The 18,608-nt window shown below is 36.7% G+C and overlaps 1 protein-coding gene across 3 annotated transcripts in view; it reads left to right on the top strand.

Annotated features, from left to right (window-relative positions):
- The window catches only part of UTRN (utrophin), a 366,839-nt gene that overhangs the window by 98,469 nt on the left and 249,762 nt on the right, over positions 1-18,608 (top strand). For all 3 annotated transcript variants that reach the window (XM_084513507.1, XM_084513506.1, XM_084513508.1), the window contains 14 exons: positions 2,289-2,434; positions 4,358-4,567; positions 6,081-6,194; positions 6,981-7,136; positions 8,082-8,252; positions 10,491-10,670; positions 11,311-11,445; positions 11,976-12,125; positions 13,517-13,678; positions 14,043-14,171; positions 14,646-14,819; positions 15,451-15,606; positions 16,681-16,851; positions 18,155-18,334. In XM_084513507.1, the coding sequence (XP_084369633.1) occupies positions 2,289-2,434; positions 4,358-4,567; positions 6,081-6,194; positions 6,981-7,136; positions 8,082-8,252; positions 10,491-10,670; positions 11,311-11,445; positions 11,976-12,125; positions 13,517-13,678; positions 14,043-14,171; positions 14,646-14,819; positions 15,451-15,606; positions 16,681-16,851; positions 18,155-18,334 (2,234 nt within the window). The remainder of the gene's footprint in view (positions 1-2,288; positions 2,435-4,357; positions 4,568-6,080; positions 6,195-6,980; positions 7,137-8,081; positions 8,253-10,490; positions 10,671-11,310; positions 11,446-11,975; positions 12,126-13,516; positions 13,679-14,042; positions 14,172-14,645; positions 14,820-15,450; positions 15,607-16,680; positions 16,852-18,154; positions 18,335-18,608) is intronic.

Raw genomic sequence — 18,608 nt, forward strand, 5'->3', positions numbered from 1 at the left:
CAAAAACATACTTAAGGTGAATGATACAGTTTCAAAAGTTGTGTGGGTCTGCCACTAACAGAAATAAATAATAATACTAGAAATGGAAAATGGAAGATTAAGATTAAAATTGAAATGTACGTATGGAATTTATTATTTTTTCACAGCTTAGTTGAGCATGTTAGCTGTACATAATTCCTCTTGGAACTTTCATCTTTGAAGTTATTTGGCTTACTTTTCAGGCACATCCTGCTTGTGTTTTTGTTGCATCAAAAATGTCATTATATGAACATTCAAACCAGTCATTCTGACTCTGAAAGGATTTTAAATATAGTGCACGAAGTACATATCTCTGTTAATATTTTACAGGTGAATACAAAGAACACAAAACTATAAGGAGTGTTTTTTTTTTAAATTTGTTTCTCAGAAATGGGAGGAAGCATTTTGCTAATGGCCCCAGATGGAAGAGCATTAACACTACATTCTGTGTGGAGTAAAAATAGACTCAATTACTAAATTACTAGGTCATCTATAACAGTGAGCTTCAGTATGGCATGACTACTTCAGTTATATCAGTGCAGAAAACTGTATGAGTAACGTCTGCTATACTCAAATTACAGCATATACCTTCATTCTTACTGTGAAGAATAATTATTTTATGATTGTTATGAGTTGGTTCATATACAGTACCAATAAAATTATTACGTGATGTGACTAAAATACTCTTTTTCACATTACACATCACATGAAGCATCATTAGTATATCTGAACCAGTTATTACTCAGTAAAAACATTTTATGTATATTGGTGTGTTAAACTTGCATTTGTGTATTTTCTTTTAATAATCATTTCTCTGTGGATTGTTTGTAGTTAAAAGCCAAGGGAAATGCAAGTTTAGGGTTTCAGGTTTTTGTTTATTTACAACATAGCTTGAATTGCTTCAAGTTGAAAGAATTTCCAGAACCATGTAATGGGGAGAAACAGCTAGTGATAGCAGTCAAGGATTTGTGAACTTGGCAGACTGTCCTAATGTCAGTAAGTCCAACTCCTTTCATTGCTGTTCTTTGAGCCTCTGAAAACTCCCCGATTGGGTGGTACACAGTACCATCTCTACGGCATTTTTGATGGGAATTGTGACTTATTTTTTTTATTTATGGGAGGCTATTTTTACTATTAACTACTTTTTTTTTTTTTCTTCTTCAGGATTTGCTGTATTTTAGTGACAGTGCTCCTATTTGCTTTATAGCAAACTCTTCTTATTTTCCCTTTAAATTGATACTGGGTTTTTGAGCAGAGCAAGTTAGATAACTGTGATTCTCTCTAGAAATGTTGACTCATTTCTTAGTTATAAATGGCATGACAGTTCTGACAGCAAGCTGTTGAAAAGCTACCTGGTGAGTCAGAACAAGGCTTAACTTAATTTTCACTTGTGTCAGTGATGAAATTGCTTAGGAATCCATGGCCAGAGAATGTGCATACCATAGTACTGTTTTTACAACTAAACCCATGTTTGTTGCAGTTTTTGAAAACTGAGGTTTTCATTCTGAAATTCCAGTAATATGTGCTGCCTCCTGCGTGGGATTCCACAGAGGACAGGTCTGATTGAAATCAGAGATGCAAACAAAGACTGCGAGCAGATGCTCTGTCTAAACTTTAATTCTCTTTTCAGTGTTCCCAGATAGTGCATCTATTCTGGAAATATGCTGAAAGTTACTATTTTTGTATTTGCGTGTATGTAGACATTGATATATATATGCACATATATACATACCATTTATATACATAAACGTACTACTAAAATAATACTTTTGTGTGTATATTTATATATTTATATAAAATATTACTTTATATATGTAAATACTATATGTAGCATGTGTATATAACTTTAACATATAGTTGTTACAGGCACTATACTTTATATGCAACATATAGTAAATACCTGTATTTGTATACAAATAGTAGATACCAATTAAAAATTATTAGTATGAGAAATATTAAGTTGAGGGGATTTAAGTGTGCAAAAGCCCAAGTACTATTGATTTCCTCCCCTTCAAGTGATTTAGGTACTTAATTAGATAAAATGGGATTGAGCTTTATATAAAAAAAATATATTTTCTTAAAGGAAAAAACGTTGATATTAGCAGAAAAGTTAGCATATCTCAGAAGGATTCAATGTACAAGTATATCTCACATGATTTCTTCATTTTTTTTTTTTTTTAATTGTGCTACTTCACAAGTCTTATGATTTGGGTCCAGTGTCTATGTTCTTGCCTTGTATTTGGTTTAATTACTCTCTTTAACAATACCAGAGACAGAAAGCCAGCCTAGCCAGGACTACGTGGACTCTCTGCAGAGGCTGAAGGATGTGCTGAGTGAGGTGGAGTGCAAGCAGCAGGCCATCGCTGGTGGGCTGAGCGACCCTAGTAAGGTTGAGAAAGCCTTACAGCAGACAAAGGTAATCCCTACCTTCACACTGAAGCAAGGAAGTTGCTTGTTTTGCCACTGTCATCCTCCGTTCTCTGTCCCTTTTCTGCGAGGGAGACTTTTCAGTGAGGTCATGAAAATATTACTCAGTGGGAAGTCTGTCACGGAACAGTGCCTGGAAGCAGCCTCTGCGGCTCTGTGCCATGCAGTGCCTCTCCTGCAAGTGCTGCCTGTAGCCTTGCCCCAGTGTGGGGTGGGATGGATGCCTTTGTGGTGAAACTGCCTCTGAAGTTCACCTCGATAACAACTTCATCTTGTTTCATCCTGCTGGTGTGTCAGGAGAGGGTAAATGTACTGCTGTGGCCTCCAGATTGTCTTTCAAAGGGAAATTGCTTGTGAGCAATAAAGGTAATTAAATGATGCACAAATTCAGCCTAGTAGAAGTGGAATTTTGATTCCTATTGTGAACATATAAAATAGGTGAAAATCTGTGGATGACAGTTGCTTTATAAGTAGATGGTCTGGAGTGGGGGGAGGGAGAAACAAATAGATCCCTGCTCCCTCCCCTACCTCCTAGTGCTTTTGTAGAATAATGCTGAATTCAGAAATATATATATTTTTTTCTTTCTCCTGTGTGGCAGCACAAGAGGGCTGCAGATTATTCTGGAGGATCTCTTGAATTCCAGTTGCTGGATGTGGGGAAGGCTTTGTCTTCCCAACCTTCTCTGTTTGGACGATTTAAAAAAAATTCTATGTGCTTTGGTTTTCTCTTTTGATGGTATTTCTCTATTGCTTAAAGCTGGCAGAGATTTTTTTTGGTTAGTACACTGGCTGAATTGCAGTGGCTTTTAGTCTTTGGAGGTTTGTCTTTTCCTTTCTGGATCCCTCCTCCCCATTTTCTTCAGAGACTAATTAACCAGAAAGGACATACCATGTCAGTGTGGGAGCTTTAAGCAGTGTGGTGGAAGATCAAATCACACAAATCCCTGCTCCCAGTCTCATTGCCTCTTCACTACCTATCATTTTAGAAGAAATGGTACATTTTATCCTGTTTCTTTCCTGTAAATAAGAAATAAAATTGAGAACATAAGCATACCAAAAAAGGTTTCTTCCTCAGTACAATCCAGTAAAATATATGCCCACACATCCCACATGTACATGTTAACTGTATATACTCACAAAGTTCATGAAATAAGTAATGATTTAATGTCTCAATTCCAAATGTCTCTCTTAAGTTTTAAGTATTTTTAAATAACCAAAATGCCCAATTAAATGAAGCAGCAGCATTTTTTCACGTCTTGCATTACACCTTCAGCTGCTTTTCCTTAATATTGGTAAAATAACTATTTCAGCTCGTGTGACTCCTTGCATCTGAAATACCTTAGTATTTATAATATTTAGACTGTATCCTCTTATTCCAGCTGGAAGAGTAGCTGTCAAAACTAAAGTATCCAGAGTTTTTATTTCAGCTAGGTGTTAAAATAATTTTATTTATGTAACTGGGAAGCACACACTCATTGCTGTGTGTGTGTGGCACTCTACCCCCCACCCCCATATACAGCTGGAGGGAGTGAAAAAACTGAGCTCCTAGTGTGTCTAAATTGCAGTTTCTTTTGTGACTGCAGCGTAGTGTAGCCATTGCTTTGCCAAGCTGAGTGCCAGTACTGCACAGCACAGCAGAGGTGGAGGTGCCTGGGTGTATTTGGCTATATGGCCAGGCCTTAAAGGCCATTCTCTAATCTCTGCTACTGCTCCAGCAGAGCAGCTGAAGGTTTTTCTGCTTAAAGTGTTGTTTGGACACTTCTGCTCCAATAACTTCAGTAACTGTAATTCATCCCTTTACTGTATCTATACTCTGTGCAATGAAACCTTTGTACTTGCACGCGTATGTGAATGTTGTATGTTTGATACTGCGAGCAAACTTATCAACCTATCTTTTTTCCCTTCCTTATAGACTGTTTGTGAGACACTGGAATCCCAGAAGCCTAGGGTAGATAGACTTGCTGAAGAAACAAAAGCTTTGGAGAAACAGGCTTCTGATATAACTAAGGTATACACACAAGAGTTCAGGCATGTGCAAGGACACTGGGACAAGTTAAAGCTCAAGACTTCAAAAGATGTTAAACTACTGGAAGAAATTACATCCAAGTTGAGAATATTTGAGGTAAAACAAAAGGATTTTGTTTTTGTTGTTGCATGACTCTTTTTTTTTTTTTTTTTTTTTTTTTTAGAGCTCTTTCTTTCTTTATGTTCCTGCAGGTGATCCAGGGTGCTGGGCAACCTGATCTAGTGCATGTAATCCCTGGCCATGGCAGGGGGGTTAGAACTACATTTACCCTTTTACATCCACAGCCTATGCTGGGTGTTTGACCATTGGTAATTATTTGCCTGTGCAGTGCAAGAGCATTTACTTCATTAAACTTCTGTATACTTGGCTTGTGATTCAGCAAGTTATTTAAATGTGTCTAACTTTGTGAGTAATCCCACTTAATTCAGTTTAGCTGAATTGTAAGCAGCTTTCTGTAAGCAAGCTAAATGAGGTATATGGTAAAATGCCTTGTCAAATGACATCCTTTATAAATATGTATATATATATAAGTGTGTGTGTGTATGTATATATATATATATATATATATATATAATTTTTAAGCTATGGTTTGTTAGAGCCTCCTGAGGTCTCTTTGTTGGAAAATAATTTTCAGGCTAATCTGCTGCAGGAAATTCCCCCCAAAAGGAAAAGGAATGAATAAAATGTCATGAATTTGACCTCTAATAGTAGCGTTGGCCTAAAAATAAACTTGATTTTAGTCTAATGGGTTTTCATTAGCAATGACTTTTTTTTTTCTTTGAAAAGCAATGTGTAATGTGTTGATATTGAAAGAACTCTTACTGCAAGGCTTTAAAGAAAAATATGTGCTGTCTTCCTTGGTGACATGAACTTTGACTTGGCTTCTCAAATAAAAGTGCTCTGTTGTGGCCATCATTTCAAAATAACAAGATACCATCTATTAAAAAACCCAACCAAGTAGTCCAAAACTGTTGATTAAAAAAAATTCAACTATGTTACTAAAAATGTAAAGCATATAACCTAATTGAATCAGGACAAAAGTCTTTCTCCCATTTCTAATGTGTGGTGCTTGTTTTGGTTTGTAAGGGTCATAGGGAACACCCACAATTGTGTAGAAAGGAGATGGCAAACCTCCTGTCCCCCTCCCTGCCTGTTTTACCCTGGGATTTAAGGCAGCTGGTGAATTTTAGGTTGATGACTGTGCAATTCTGTATTTATTAATTTATTTCTGTGTATTGCTGTACTGAGCACAGTAGCTGCTATTGGACCCAAGCAGCTAGATTTTTTAGTTAGTCTAATCCTGTGTAGTTCTTTATTTTATGACTGCATTTCTCTGCAAGCCTTTGCCTGCATAGCCTCTACCTGTCCAATTTATTTAGCATTACTCACTCCTGTTCTCCTCACGTATACGTCTATAGGGTCATATCTCCTCCTTGGAGTACAACATGCCTCTCAAAACGGTGTGAAGGTGGTTGTATATGGTTAATATTATGAGGAAAATGTAATTTCCAGCCTTCAGACAGGTCCCTCATGTGAATTTGTTGAAATGCAACAGCCGTACACTCTTCACGACAGCATTATCAACTCTTTGTTACTATATTTGGTTTAGGCCAATGCAAAAGTCATTCAGAAGTGGATGGATAGTGTGAAAGACTTCTTACTAACAGAAAAAACTGCTCAAGGAGATAGTGAAGGATTTCAAAGACAGCTTGACCAGTACACGGTGAGTTTTGTTTTTCTAAGGAATCTTTTGAAATAAATAATATCATTAGCATCTCTTCATTATTGTTTTGCTACTGTTATTAAATATTGTCCATGGTATATTCAGTAAAGCCTGCCAGGCTTTACAGGGCACATTTTAATTAGTTCCTCATTGTATAGCTATAGCCATTTGTACTTTTCAGAGCCTTCACTATATTTACAAATATTCATCTTCAAGTTGGCACTAGCTCTTCTGTAAAAACTATTTATTATACTTTTCCTAATTTTACGATATGGGAATTGAATCTATGAGTAAAAAGTGCTTTCTGCATTAAACTTTCAAGGGCATTAAAAATAAAAAGCAAATAAGTCAGATGATGAAACTCCCATGGTTTAAGAGTTGCGTGTGCCTTACAAGTAAGATTCCTTCCTAGCTAGTGCCACATAATGATCACAGATAGAATGTCATCCAACAGTAAGTGGCTGCAGTGTACACTCAAATGTTTGTTTCCCGGGGAGGAACATGAGTCTGAGATATTCTAGAAACATCAGGGTATTTAATGCACATTGTCTTCAAACTTGAATTGTTCCATTGTTGACATCTAGCATGTGGGAATGTTTGCACCATGTGCAGCAAGCTGTATTTTGTTTTTAGTTGCACAGCTCTGGTCTTTTGGACCACTGAAGGATTGTTCTAAACAGGCTGGCGTTGAACACAGCATCACTCTGCTTTTTTATTAAAGTTTTTCTAAAATAATGAAAAATTGCAAAATTATTGATATTCTATAAATTCACTTTGTGTGCTCAGGCGTTTGTTAATGAAATGGAGAAGACTGAACCATCACTGAAAGAGATGAAGGAAGTAGAGTCTACTTTACGAAGTCAGCCTATTGCAGGCATAAATACTTGGGCAAAATCTAGGCTAGTAGACTGCCAGACACAATGGGAAAAACTGAGCAAACAGGTGAGTTCTCCAGATGTTGCTAGTGCTTACTTGTTAATGCAGCTGGTTTTTCAGTTTAGGATGGTGAAGAGGTGAAGCAGTGAAATGGTTGGATGAATATGTTTTACTTGTTCTACTGTCAAAGTAGCTGAAATCCATCTTGTCCCAGTTAATCCTTCACAAGTGCAAATGTGTTAGGGGATACCTGTGCAACAGTAACTTTGTTTGAATATGTGTACTTCTCAGTTCATGTGCTGCTTGCAGTTTAGTAGCTTGTAAATAAAAATGAAGTTGTTTACTTTCTCTCATGTTGCTTTATCCCTTTTCAGGGAAAAAAAAAAAAAAAGCCTGTCCTTCTCTTGTCCCTGAAATCTGGAATATTATTCTGAACCTGAGTAATTTCAGCCTCTTTCCAAGCAGTTTTGAAAAATAAATAACTATAAATAGACTACCGCTTCAGTCTGGAGTATGTGGGTGTTTCTTTTGGGTGGAAGGTTTCTGCTGTCTGCAGAAACATTTTTCTTTAGTTGCAATGCCTGGCGAGAAGAACCTTGCTGTTGATGAACCTTGATCCAGATCGGCTCAGCTGTGGGGAAAAAAACAAGGCCTGGAGGAATTTAAGTGCTCTGTATAAAGACGGATCTAACTATATGATATCTGTGAGCAGAAGAGTGCTCCCCCTAGGCCCCTTCAAAATATGACTTTTTTTTTAGGGACTGTGACCCATTTACATATGACGAGAAAACAAACGTTTTCTCCTTCCTTCACCTCTAGATTTTATTGATCTGATGAAAATGGTTCATTAATGTATACGTGTGTATAAAATTGGAATTATTTTTGCTAATTAAAAAGGCTTGAAAAATGTTTTGATAGAAATGTTTTAACAAAAACATGTAGTTTTTCATGTAGAAAAGGATATATATAAAGTACCTAAACTGCTGTTTCTTTTTTCACCTTGGATTCTAGATCATTAGTCAGAAAAATCGCCTGTCTGAAAGTCAGGAAAAAGCTGTAAATCTGAAGAAGGATTTGGCAGAGATGCAGGAATGGATGACCCAAGCTGAAGAAGAATATTTGGAGAAAGATTTTGAATACAAGTCCCCTGAAGAGCTAGAGAATGCAGTGGAGGAAATGAAGGTCAGGAATACCAGGTCATTATGGAGACCTGATTAAAAGGAAACAAAACTTAATGATTTCTAGGGGCTGACCTTTTGTGGAATTATTATCTGTATGGAAAGGAGCTCAGGTCACAGCAAGATTAGTGGTGTTTTTCAGTGTAGCTTCATGGATTTTTTTTTTTGTTGTTTTAAAGCACAAACTATAAAAGCAGATGTTCTATTTGGTTACAAGGCATAGGGATTTCATAATGAATAGTGGCATGCAGAGCCTGCTAAGCCAGGCTTGCTATGTATAGCACATTTAACCCCAAGAATATGGAACCTTATTACAGGAGAAGAAACTTGAGAAAGAAAGAAAATGTGCTATTCTATCTGCCTAAATTAGCAGTTGGAAAAACATATTCTTCTGATTCCAGCTGTTGGGCTCCAGTTTCTTGTCCTGTGATATAGTAGCTCCATATTTAGAAAAAACAATTTAAAACAGTTTTGTTGTGAAGGTTATCTTGTGTTCATCATCTGTTGCAAACAAAAAAAGCTTGTCCTTGCTTCTTGGTAATTTTGAGACCATGGCCAAAAAAAAAAAAAATGGGGAAGGAGGAGTTATTTTTGTTTCAATATAAATTACCAGTTGAATAGGTAATTTTCTTGGATGTATATACAGAGTAAACAACAATTTTCTCTGCTTTTAAACAATTTAATGAGAATTCAGGCATGTCTTGACAAATATTTTGAGTATTCACTACAGTGTTACGCAGTAGAGTATAAAATAAAGGATTTTTTTTACCCTCTTTACAAGTGCTTTGACAAATCTACTTGAAGTTCTGAATTGTTCTTTTTGAAGGGGCTTTCTGAAGCAGTTTTTAAACAAGTGTTTTAATATATTCATGTCCTTTGAAGCCATTTGAGATTTCATAGTCTGACAGCCTGCTAAACACATGACAAGAAAAAGAAAGAACCCTCTTTTGATTAAGAGAGACTTTTAGCAGTTACCTCTGTCAAATCCAGATTGTATTCTGTGCTTTTTAATTTGGCAGGTATGTCATTGAGTCTGTAAGCCTGCTTTAACGTTTGCATATCATCTTGTATTTGCATTAAGAATATTATGCTGGGACTGCCTCTAGTATTGGGAAAGAGTGTTCTCTGTATATATGACCAGGAGCATTTTCTTGCATAAGGTCTTGAAAAACACTTCAGCTTGCTTAATTCTGCTCTCATTTGAATGAAGAGTGAAACTCTCTAATTTGAAAGAGTAAATTTAAGATGAGGGTAGGTTGGTTTTGATAATCCTCTCATAAAGTAGTATGTTCCCCAGGTTTCCATCCTTTACCTTTTCATTAACTGGATTTTTTTGGGATTGATTTACATTTACACATCTGGAACAGCATGCCCAGCCACAATGCTGTCATGTGCTAAATTCTACTATAAAATTCAGTGCCTTACGTATCAGCTTCATGAAAGTGTCCTTGAAACCTGAAATGAAGGAGATGAAAGACAATCTCTGTTTCTGCTTCCTTCAGGTTGTCTCCATGCAGACCAGTCCAAGTCTGTCTACTATCTGTCTTCCAGCTGTCCTACTTCCTAAAGTCTGATTAGGGCAAAATTCAACAACCAATAATATGTTCTCTTTAGGTCTATGTGCTGAGAGTTGTGTTGTGCTTATCCTGTATGTTTTTTACCAAGCTCTTCTGAATGCAGCTAAGTTGAAGAAATTCTTCTCCTTGGTCCTTTTTAATGTCCCTCCAGCCCACCCAACACCTGTGGGAGAGGTCTTAACTTTTTAGTTTCATATCTTGGGTAATTACAGCTTCTTTCCTGGATAACTTTGGAGACAGTTACTGAGTTATAAGTCTCGTAATTTCTGTAAATTCACCCTTTTTTTTTCTCCCTGATAAATTTGTGTTTGTGCTCGCCAAACCTCCTATTTATTTATTTATTTAACTTTGTGCAGTTTTTTTTTCTTTGTATCTGGATGCTAAAGTGGAAATAACACTGATTTTTTTTTTTTTGTTTTGAGTCATGGATTTTTTAATGAACAAACTGCAAATGGTAAATATGGCTATATGTTTAATTAAATTGGATTTTTGATGCTTACTGATGTCATTTGAATTCTTTGTAAGTTAACGCCATATTTTGCTGCGCTCAGGCTCGAAACTACTTCAGTAACTACACTTACAAAGTCAAACTGCTGATCTATGGTTTGAATGATGAATAGCTGAATGCATGGCAAATGAACTGTGTCATATGTTTCTTTGGGCAGAGAGCGAAGGAGGATGTGTTGCAGAAGGAGGTGCGGGTGAAGATTCTCAAAGACAACATCAAGTTGTTGGCTGCTAAAGTGCCGTCTGGCGGTCAGGAGCTGGCGACTGAGCTGAATGTTGTGCTGGAGAACTACCAGCTACTGTGTAATCGGATCCGGGGGAAATGCCACACTTTGGAGGTAAGAGTGATAGCTCTCAACTAACTAAGCAAAACTGAGATGGATGACAAAAAATAGAGAAGAGTGCTGAAAATGGCTGATGGTGTCAATGAATCCCGTAACTTTGATATAAATGCATTTTGCTTTGGTGCCTTTCTGAGACTGGAATCCATGAGAAACCAGCTGCACTTGCTTTTAAAATCTGTGCTGTAATCAACACTTGTGCAAATAAGTAACCTTATCTCACAGCTCTGTTATCTATCTTTGCCTCTTCCAAAATGACAAAAGGAAACTTCTCAGAGGTTAGAGGTTGACATATGATGATAATTAGAACAGGTTGGCTATAGTTTGAGGTAGTCTGTGTATGTCCTACATTTCAGGAGGAGTTGATAAATTTAGATATATTTTAAAATTATTATAAGAATCTGGATATCTGATATTTTAGCCTTAATTTAGAGATTTCTATGCCTGTTTTAGCAACAAGGTAAAAAGAAATATGCAGTAGTTGTGGATTTTTCTGTCTGGAATGTACTGTTGAATGTGTTGTACCTGCCTATTTTAGGTGAATATCTTTCAAATATATTATTTTTGAGCTGTTCGTAGTATACATTGGCTATGCCTGGCATTTTAGGCTAATTGCAGTTTTTCTTGTTGCTTCTAGGAGGTGTGGTCCTGTTGGATTGAGCTGCTTCAATATCTTGATTTAGAAACAGCTTGGCTAAACACTCTGGAAGAAAGGGTGCAAATGGCAGAAAATCTGTCTGATAAGTTGGATGTTGTCAATGACGCTCTTGAGGTATTGTAGTCATTTTATAAGATTAGTGACTTTTCAGACAGTCACATTAAAAAAACCAACAACACATGAATACTACACTTCAGTAAAGTACTGAATTTTGTGTAGAATATTCTGATTCTTAATGTTAAATGAACGTATTACTCTGAGTCTGGAATGGGTATTTGTAAGATTCCCCCTCCCCCAAAGATGTTTTGTTGTTTGTAACTATTGTGCCATACTTGGTACCATGAAGAGGTAAAATTGAATGCTGTCTTCTGTCCTGTGTAAATTGATTAATTCCTTCCAGTGCTACAGTATGAAATAATGATGAATCGGTGAGAAATGCTGTGAAGTTTAATTATCCGAAACAAAACAACTACTGTAGTTGCCTTGTGCCACTATGGATTAAACCATAACTAATTCATGCTTTTAGAGCACTCTCAGGACATTTGAAGTGTACAAACATCTGTGCATGCAGCTACATTTCCACTTCTAAAAGTACAGAAATATTCAGTGCCTTGATCTTCAAAACTTCCTCTGCTCATTTCCAGTCCCTGGAATCAGTCCTGCGTCATCCAGCTGATAATCGAACCCAGATTCGTGAGCTTGGGCAGACACTTATTGATGGAGGGATTCTTGATGATATCATCAGTGAAAAATTGGAGGCATTCAATGCTCGCTATGAAGAATTGAGTCACTTGGTAAGAATTTGGGGGCAGGGTTCAAGAAGACCAAGTTTTTCAGCTCAGTGGGCTGAAGTGATTCCTGTTAGATAGCTAAATTCATGGTTGCAGGACTGCAGTGCAGGAAAAGAGGAAAAATGCCAGCTGCTTTCAATTTGGAATAATGGCCTATGAGCAAGATACATTTTTCTCCTTGTTCTAGTCATGTTTCGTTTTGCACGTTTGCATTCCCACCTTCCACCCACCTCCCTCCACATTTTCCAGATAATTTTGACCAAAAAATAATTTCTGATCTCAAGCGGGGCAGTTCAATAACTGAAGTTAATATTCCCTTACTACTGCCATAAATACCGGTGTGCTGCTCGGTAACTGTAAAAATGAAGAACATAAATAGTGATGTTTTCACTCTTTGAAGTGGCTAGGAATGTCACACAGAAATAAGGAACAGAAAGAAAGCATTCTTTCCATTCCCCATCTATTACATCCCCTTCCTCTTCTCATAGTTCTGTCTCATCTGTTCTAAGTTTATTGGGTAGAAGAGGGCTAGCAGTATTTCACATCGCATAAACTTGTTACTTGAGTTTTATATCCTGGTAAAGCAGACCCTTGCCAGATTTCTTGCCAGATTTGTAGAACTAGAGTTGTGAGGTTTTTTTTTTTGAATGTCAATACCAAAATGTAGTCAGAGAGAATTTCAGTTGATTCTCATTACAGCGAGCAACATGAATGCACTGCCCTCAGCTGGGGGTTACGTGCTGTCAGGCAAGTGAACATTCACTGTTGTTTTTTCTGTTGCAGCACTTCATTGCCATATGAAAGCTATCAGCTTTTGCAGCTACAGTGCTGACATACTGGGCTGTTGCCTGCTTGCTAAATCTGAGTGTGTTGATGTGTGCACACGTCTGCTGGCTTGTGTGTGCTAATGGGGAATTTGTGCTCCCTTGCAGGTAGCGCTGTTTCAGATGCACTTAGAAGTTTTTGTGTTGAAGGGAGGACCAATGGAGGGAAGGAAATGTGAACTCTGTTTTCACACTTTAAGAGAAAGTCATAATTTATTGTCTTGAAAGAAAATGTGCAGGTTTACACAGGAAACAATACTAAGCTGTAGTGTATTACAAAAGCCCTGATTCCCAATGGCTGGTAATTTTTGAATTGTCTAATTTAACAGCATACTTTCCTCCTGAGGTGACAGGAGAGGGCTGTTTTCACTGTCTTATGTCTAGCAGCAGAACTTTCCTTTCATGTCACTATTTATTTGTCAGTTGTTGGTATAAATAACATAGCACGCTTTTTTGTTAGAATAGAATATATTTTTTAGAATAGATTTTTTTGGATCTCCCCCACCTTGTTTTGAGAAAGATTGATATCATTCTTAATGAACTCTTGTCTTACCTTTCTGTCCCATTCAGGCGGTAAGCCGGCAGATTGCCTTGGAACAGCAGCTTCAGACCATGCGAGAAACCGACCACATGCTGCAGGTCTTGCAAGAAAACTTAACAGAACTGGACAGACAGTTGACATCGTACCTGACTGATAGGATAGATGCCTTTCAGATGCCCCAGGAGGCCCAGGTATTACAGTGTAGCTTTCCACTACAAAGCAGTTTAAATTTCGGATAATAGCGCTCAGCTTAGATGCAGTAATTCATTTCAGTCCTGTGCTGATGTACTAAGTGAAAGCTTTTGTAATCTGGATTGTTTTCCTGCTTTAAGAAAGTTGTATTGCATAACAATCTTAATAGCTTTCAATTTAGCAAGCTGTGACCAGAGCCATATTTTAAATACTTAAATTTAAAAGAAAATAAATGCTGGATAGCATTTAACTTTTACAGAGCAGATTTATTTCTGGTAGCTAGTAAGTGGTAACTAAACTCCTCTTCCTCTCTCCTCTGGATGTCTTGTAACATTTTTTTCCCTTGTTTTTATGATGTGGCAGAAAATTCAGGCTGAGATTGCTGCTCATGAGTCTACCTTAGAGGAGCTCAAGAAAAGCTCTCGCACTTTTCCTCCTGCTTCACCTGAATGCAGATCTCCCCGAGGTGGAACTCAGCTGGATGCTCTGCAGGTAAAAATATGAGGGTCACACTCGGAATTTAAATTGGAAGAGCTGGTGGTGTTCAATTACACACTGCTATTGTCAGCCTGTAATTTGCTTGGTGTGCTTGACCAAATCTCTAAGATAAATAGCATATACTTTTACATACTATCATTAGAACACAAGGATGACTAAATGAATTCAATAAAGAAGCTGAAATCCCATAAGTATCATAGAAAAAAATACTGAAAATTAAGAAGTCTCCACATTCCAGTAGGATGTATGGTTTGAAAGTGAAAGAGAGAATTATAGCTCTTGTGCACCACTGATAGAGATTAGAAATAAGTGATGGAATTTGGCTTGGCAAATGGTGTTGACATGCATACTGAGTTGTGGTGGCATGAGAGATGGGTTAAAACCTGCAGAGTGAGATACTGTAAATATTTTATTAAAGTACAAATGTTAATTTAAGTCAATCTTTTAACATAATGTTCATTAAAACAGAGAAAACTTCGTGAAGTGTCTACAAAGTATCAGCTCTTTCAGAAACCCGCCAATTTTGAGCAGCGTATGTTAGATTGTGAGCGGGTGTTAGATGGTGTAAAAGCAGAACTTCATGTCTTGGATGTGAAGGATACTGACCCAGATATAATCCAAGCTCATCTGGACAGTTGCATGGTAAGTATATGGTGTTCATAAGTCACTGGGATTGGTTCTTTAATGTGTGATTCTTCTAGCCTGAACCCTCTCCTGAGGAAACTTAGCTTCAGTTCCTGATTGAAGAAAACACTGCTATAACTTTTCATGAAACACCAACAGAACAATTGAAAACTAAAAGCCTATATTTATTTTGAGTGAGAATATGGACATAGAAGTAGTGGCTTGTTGATCACAAAATGTGGTGGAGTACCTGAGTTTTATAAACTCCCCTTCCTGGCTCATGATAGTTGTAGAGGCATGACTACGGGGGCAATTTTGCTTGGTTCTTTGTATTTGTTTCGTTTAAATACTATACATAAGGTCTAGTACAGACCACAATGTTAGCCTTGCAGTATTTGTTGATGTTATGGAGTAAACACTGCTAAACTACTGGGATAAAATTTACTTTCATAAAAATAAAAGTAAAAATGGAATAAAATATGGAACATCATGAGCTTGAAACATACTTCACAGACAGTTTTCTCATTGCCTACTGTTACCTGTTTTGATTTGCTCTTAGTCCACAGCTCAGAGTTTAATTACACCAAATCAAGCAATCTGAAAATTTGAACTACAAATAATTCATTATTGTACATATTTGTACTTTTAGAAACTCTATAAAACCCTCAGTGAGGTGAAATTGGAGGTTGAAACTGTCATCAAGACAGGAAGGCAAATTGTACAGAAGCAACAGACAGATAATCCCAAAGGAATGGACGAACAACTGACAGCATTGAAATTTCTTTACAATGACTTGGGGGCACAGGTAAGAAAACTAAATTTATGTATGATCATTTATATGCATGTAAATTCCCTCCTTTGTTGTTTTGATGTCAGATGACATTTTACTAAGATTCTGAAGCTGATAGGCTATTTGCTACATCCAGGAGAAATGTTTTTTCCTGTCAAAATTAAGACAGATGTTGAAGCAGACTTGGGCCTGTTCAATGTTCTGTGAGTAAATGCATAGATGACATTGTTGAAATGAACCTTAGAAAGTATTTTATTTTTGTAAAGTGCAGAATGCTCAAGGTGTGTATTCTAGTGGAACCTGTGCTGGTGACGTATGAGGACAATAAATTAGGGAAGTACAGAAAGGCAGGGTTATTTACAGTGTAAGATGACAATTTTGTTTGCATCTCTGAATTTATTTTTTTTAGATCTTCAAAGACTGTATCATTTTCAATAAGTACGTGCAAACATTAAATTGAGAAAGAACAATTTTTTGAAATGTCAATTGATTCTGACTTGTGTGGTTGGTTTTACTCTCAAGTATTAAAGTTTGACCAGGCTAATTATATAGGCAGTGTGAAAATGAATTGATTATACTGCAGTAAACATCACGTTTCATATTCACTTTACTGAGTGGTTTTCAAGGGCAGACTAGGTTTTCAGTGAAACTTTTCTTTATAGCTTTCTGTATCAGGTCTGTCCAAAAAAATAAAAAGAAATCTGAATTTTACCTGTGTGAGTGTGTGTAGTTGGATTCTATATCCCCTTGAGTTTTGGTTAAAGGTCATAACAAACATAGTTTAAACTTCAGTTTGGTGATTATTATTATTAGCTATAAATAAGTGGTGTGCATTTTTTTAAGTGTATCTTAAGTTAAAATATTCTGGTTTTATATATGCTGCTTTACTATATAAAGCAGCATATAAAGTTCTGTTATAGTAAAGTTCTGATGTTTATAACCAGTTTTTCAGGGTCCTTCATAGTGAAAGGAAGCTTTAAAATGCCAAGATTTGATGTATTCAAGTTAATATTTTAGTTGATTAGTCCTTTCATTTTTGCTCTTTTTAAATTCTTTTTTGTTTTCTTTGTTTTGTTTTTCTTGTTGTAGGTCACAGAGGGAAAACAAGACCTTGAAAGAGCATCTCAGCTGGCACGCAAAATGAGGAAAGAGGCTTCCTCTTTGTCAGAGTGGCTAGCTACCACTGAGGCGGAGTTAGTGCAGAAGTCCACTTCAGAGAGCTTGCTTTCTGATCTGGATTCAGAAATTGCCTGGGCTAAGGTGAGCATGCTTTAAAAACATGTAGAATAAATTACATTTTTAACATTACAGCAATACTATGCGGAAGTGACTGAGAATTTAAATCCCTGTAGTTTGTTCCTAAATCTCATCTCATTATGAAATTTTAGTAGATTCAGTAAGTCATATACAGTAGCTTTCTGGAAGTAATCTGTTTCATCTCAGGCATCTTGACTCAGATGGCCAGTGAAATATTAGAGATATTACTGCATACTTAATATTAATAGTATCTAAGTGACTTAGTGTGTCTTTAACAGTTCATAGTTGTAATATTTGTAATTATCAGGAAATATAATTTGGGGCCATATAAAATATTTTACTGGGACAGCAGATTGAAAACTCTTAGGTGTTTTTAATGAGAAGTTGTGTTTTTAACTTTTCATTGAAACAGCTCTGTCTTCAAAATTGACTTTGCAAAACAAAAAGCACCAATATTTCCTTATTTTCTTTTATATCCATAAATTGGAACTTTTCACAGAAGGAAAAGAATAAGTTCTAATTATTCTGAAGAAAGCATCCATTTTCTTGCACTAGGGAAACTTGTATGTGTGATCCTTGGAGTTAGGAATAAAAGTCAGTTGATACACTCCAGCAATTCTGATGTTTCCAGTCTTTGATTTCTGTCACCTTTTCCTTTTGGAGCAGGTTTGTGAACAATCTTAAAATTTCAAGCTTATAAAAATAGAAAAGCATCTAATTACAATCTGTTCTCACCAGTTTGACTCAGGATTAACAATCATTAGTATTACACTTCTGCTGTGGGAGTATTCCTAAGATTTATTTCTAAACAGGCATGTGCAATAGTTACTGAACTATATTTACTATACCTTTGTAAGAAATGCTAATAATTCATGAGCTCTTACGCTGCACCACCAGGAGGGCAAACTCTTTGTATTGCATGAAAAGTAGTCCTTTCCATCCTAAGGTTTTCTGGAGGTAATTTTAGAATGTAGCAATTTGGAAGGTTTTTGCTTTCTCTAAGATAATAAACTAAAATAAATTATTTAACTCACAGGTAATAAGATGTTCAAGAAGCTCCAGACATTATTTGTGATTAAATGCATTGTTTTACACACTGTACACTGACTTCAAAGAGTTTTCTAAATAGCTGGATGTTATCAATAATAATTGGAGATATTGTATGGCAGAAAATGCTGCTTTCCATGTGGAAACCATACACTGATAAAAAGATGGCATATTATTTAATTCTCATGTCTGGCTCACTTGCCCTTGTGACTGGGAGTAGTTTGCAGTGTGCTGTGAAATGAATTCCTTATTGTTTCAGAATGTGCTGAGAGAGCTGGAGAGGAGGAAAGCTGATCTGAAGAGCATCACAGAAAGCTGCACTGCACTCCAGGCTCTAGTGGAAGGGAGTGAGACTTCCTTAGAGGAGAAGCTTTGTGTCCTAAATGCTGGCTGGAGCAGAGTTCGGACCTGGACTGAGGACTGGTGTGACACCTTGTTGGTAAGTTGCTTATGACAAATACTGCAAGTGGTTTTCCCTTTGCACACTTGGAGGAGTTGGAATTTTCATTTGTGTCACTTTGCTGAGATGTGAAGCTTCTATGGTGCCTCATGGTCTTAAAGGAATGTTGTAACCAGAAATCCATTCTATGTAGATGAAGAGGTGATTGTTGAGGAGTTATACAAAGAGGAATGTGGGAAACTATTTCACAAGGTTTTAGACATGCTGATAGGCATTGGTGCCATGTGCTCTGTAGAACTGGGTAATGCTCAGT

The sequence above is a fragment of the Aythya ferina genome (genome assembly GCF_964211825.1).
Source record: "Aythya ferina genome assembly, chromosome: 3".
Classification (NCBI taxonomy): Eukaryota; Metazoa; Chordata; class Aves; order Anseriformes; family Anatidae; genus Aythya; species Aythya ferina.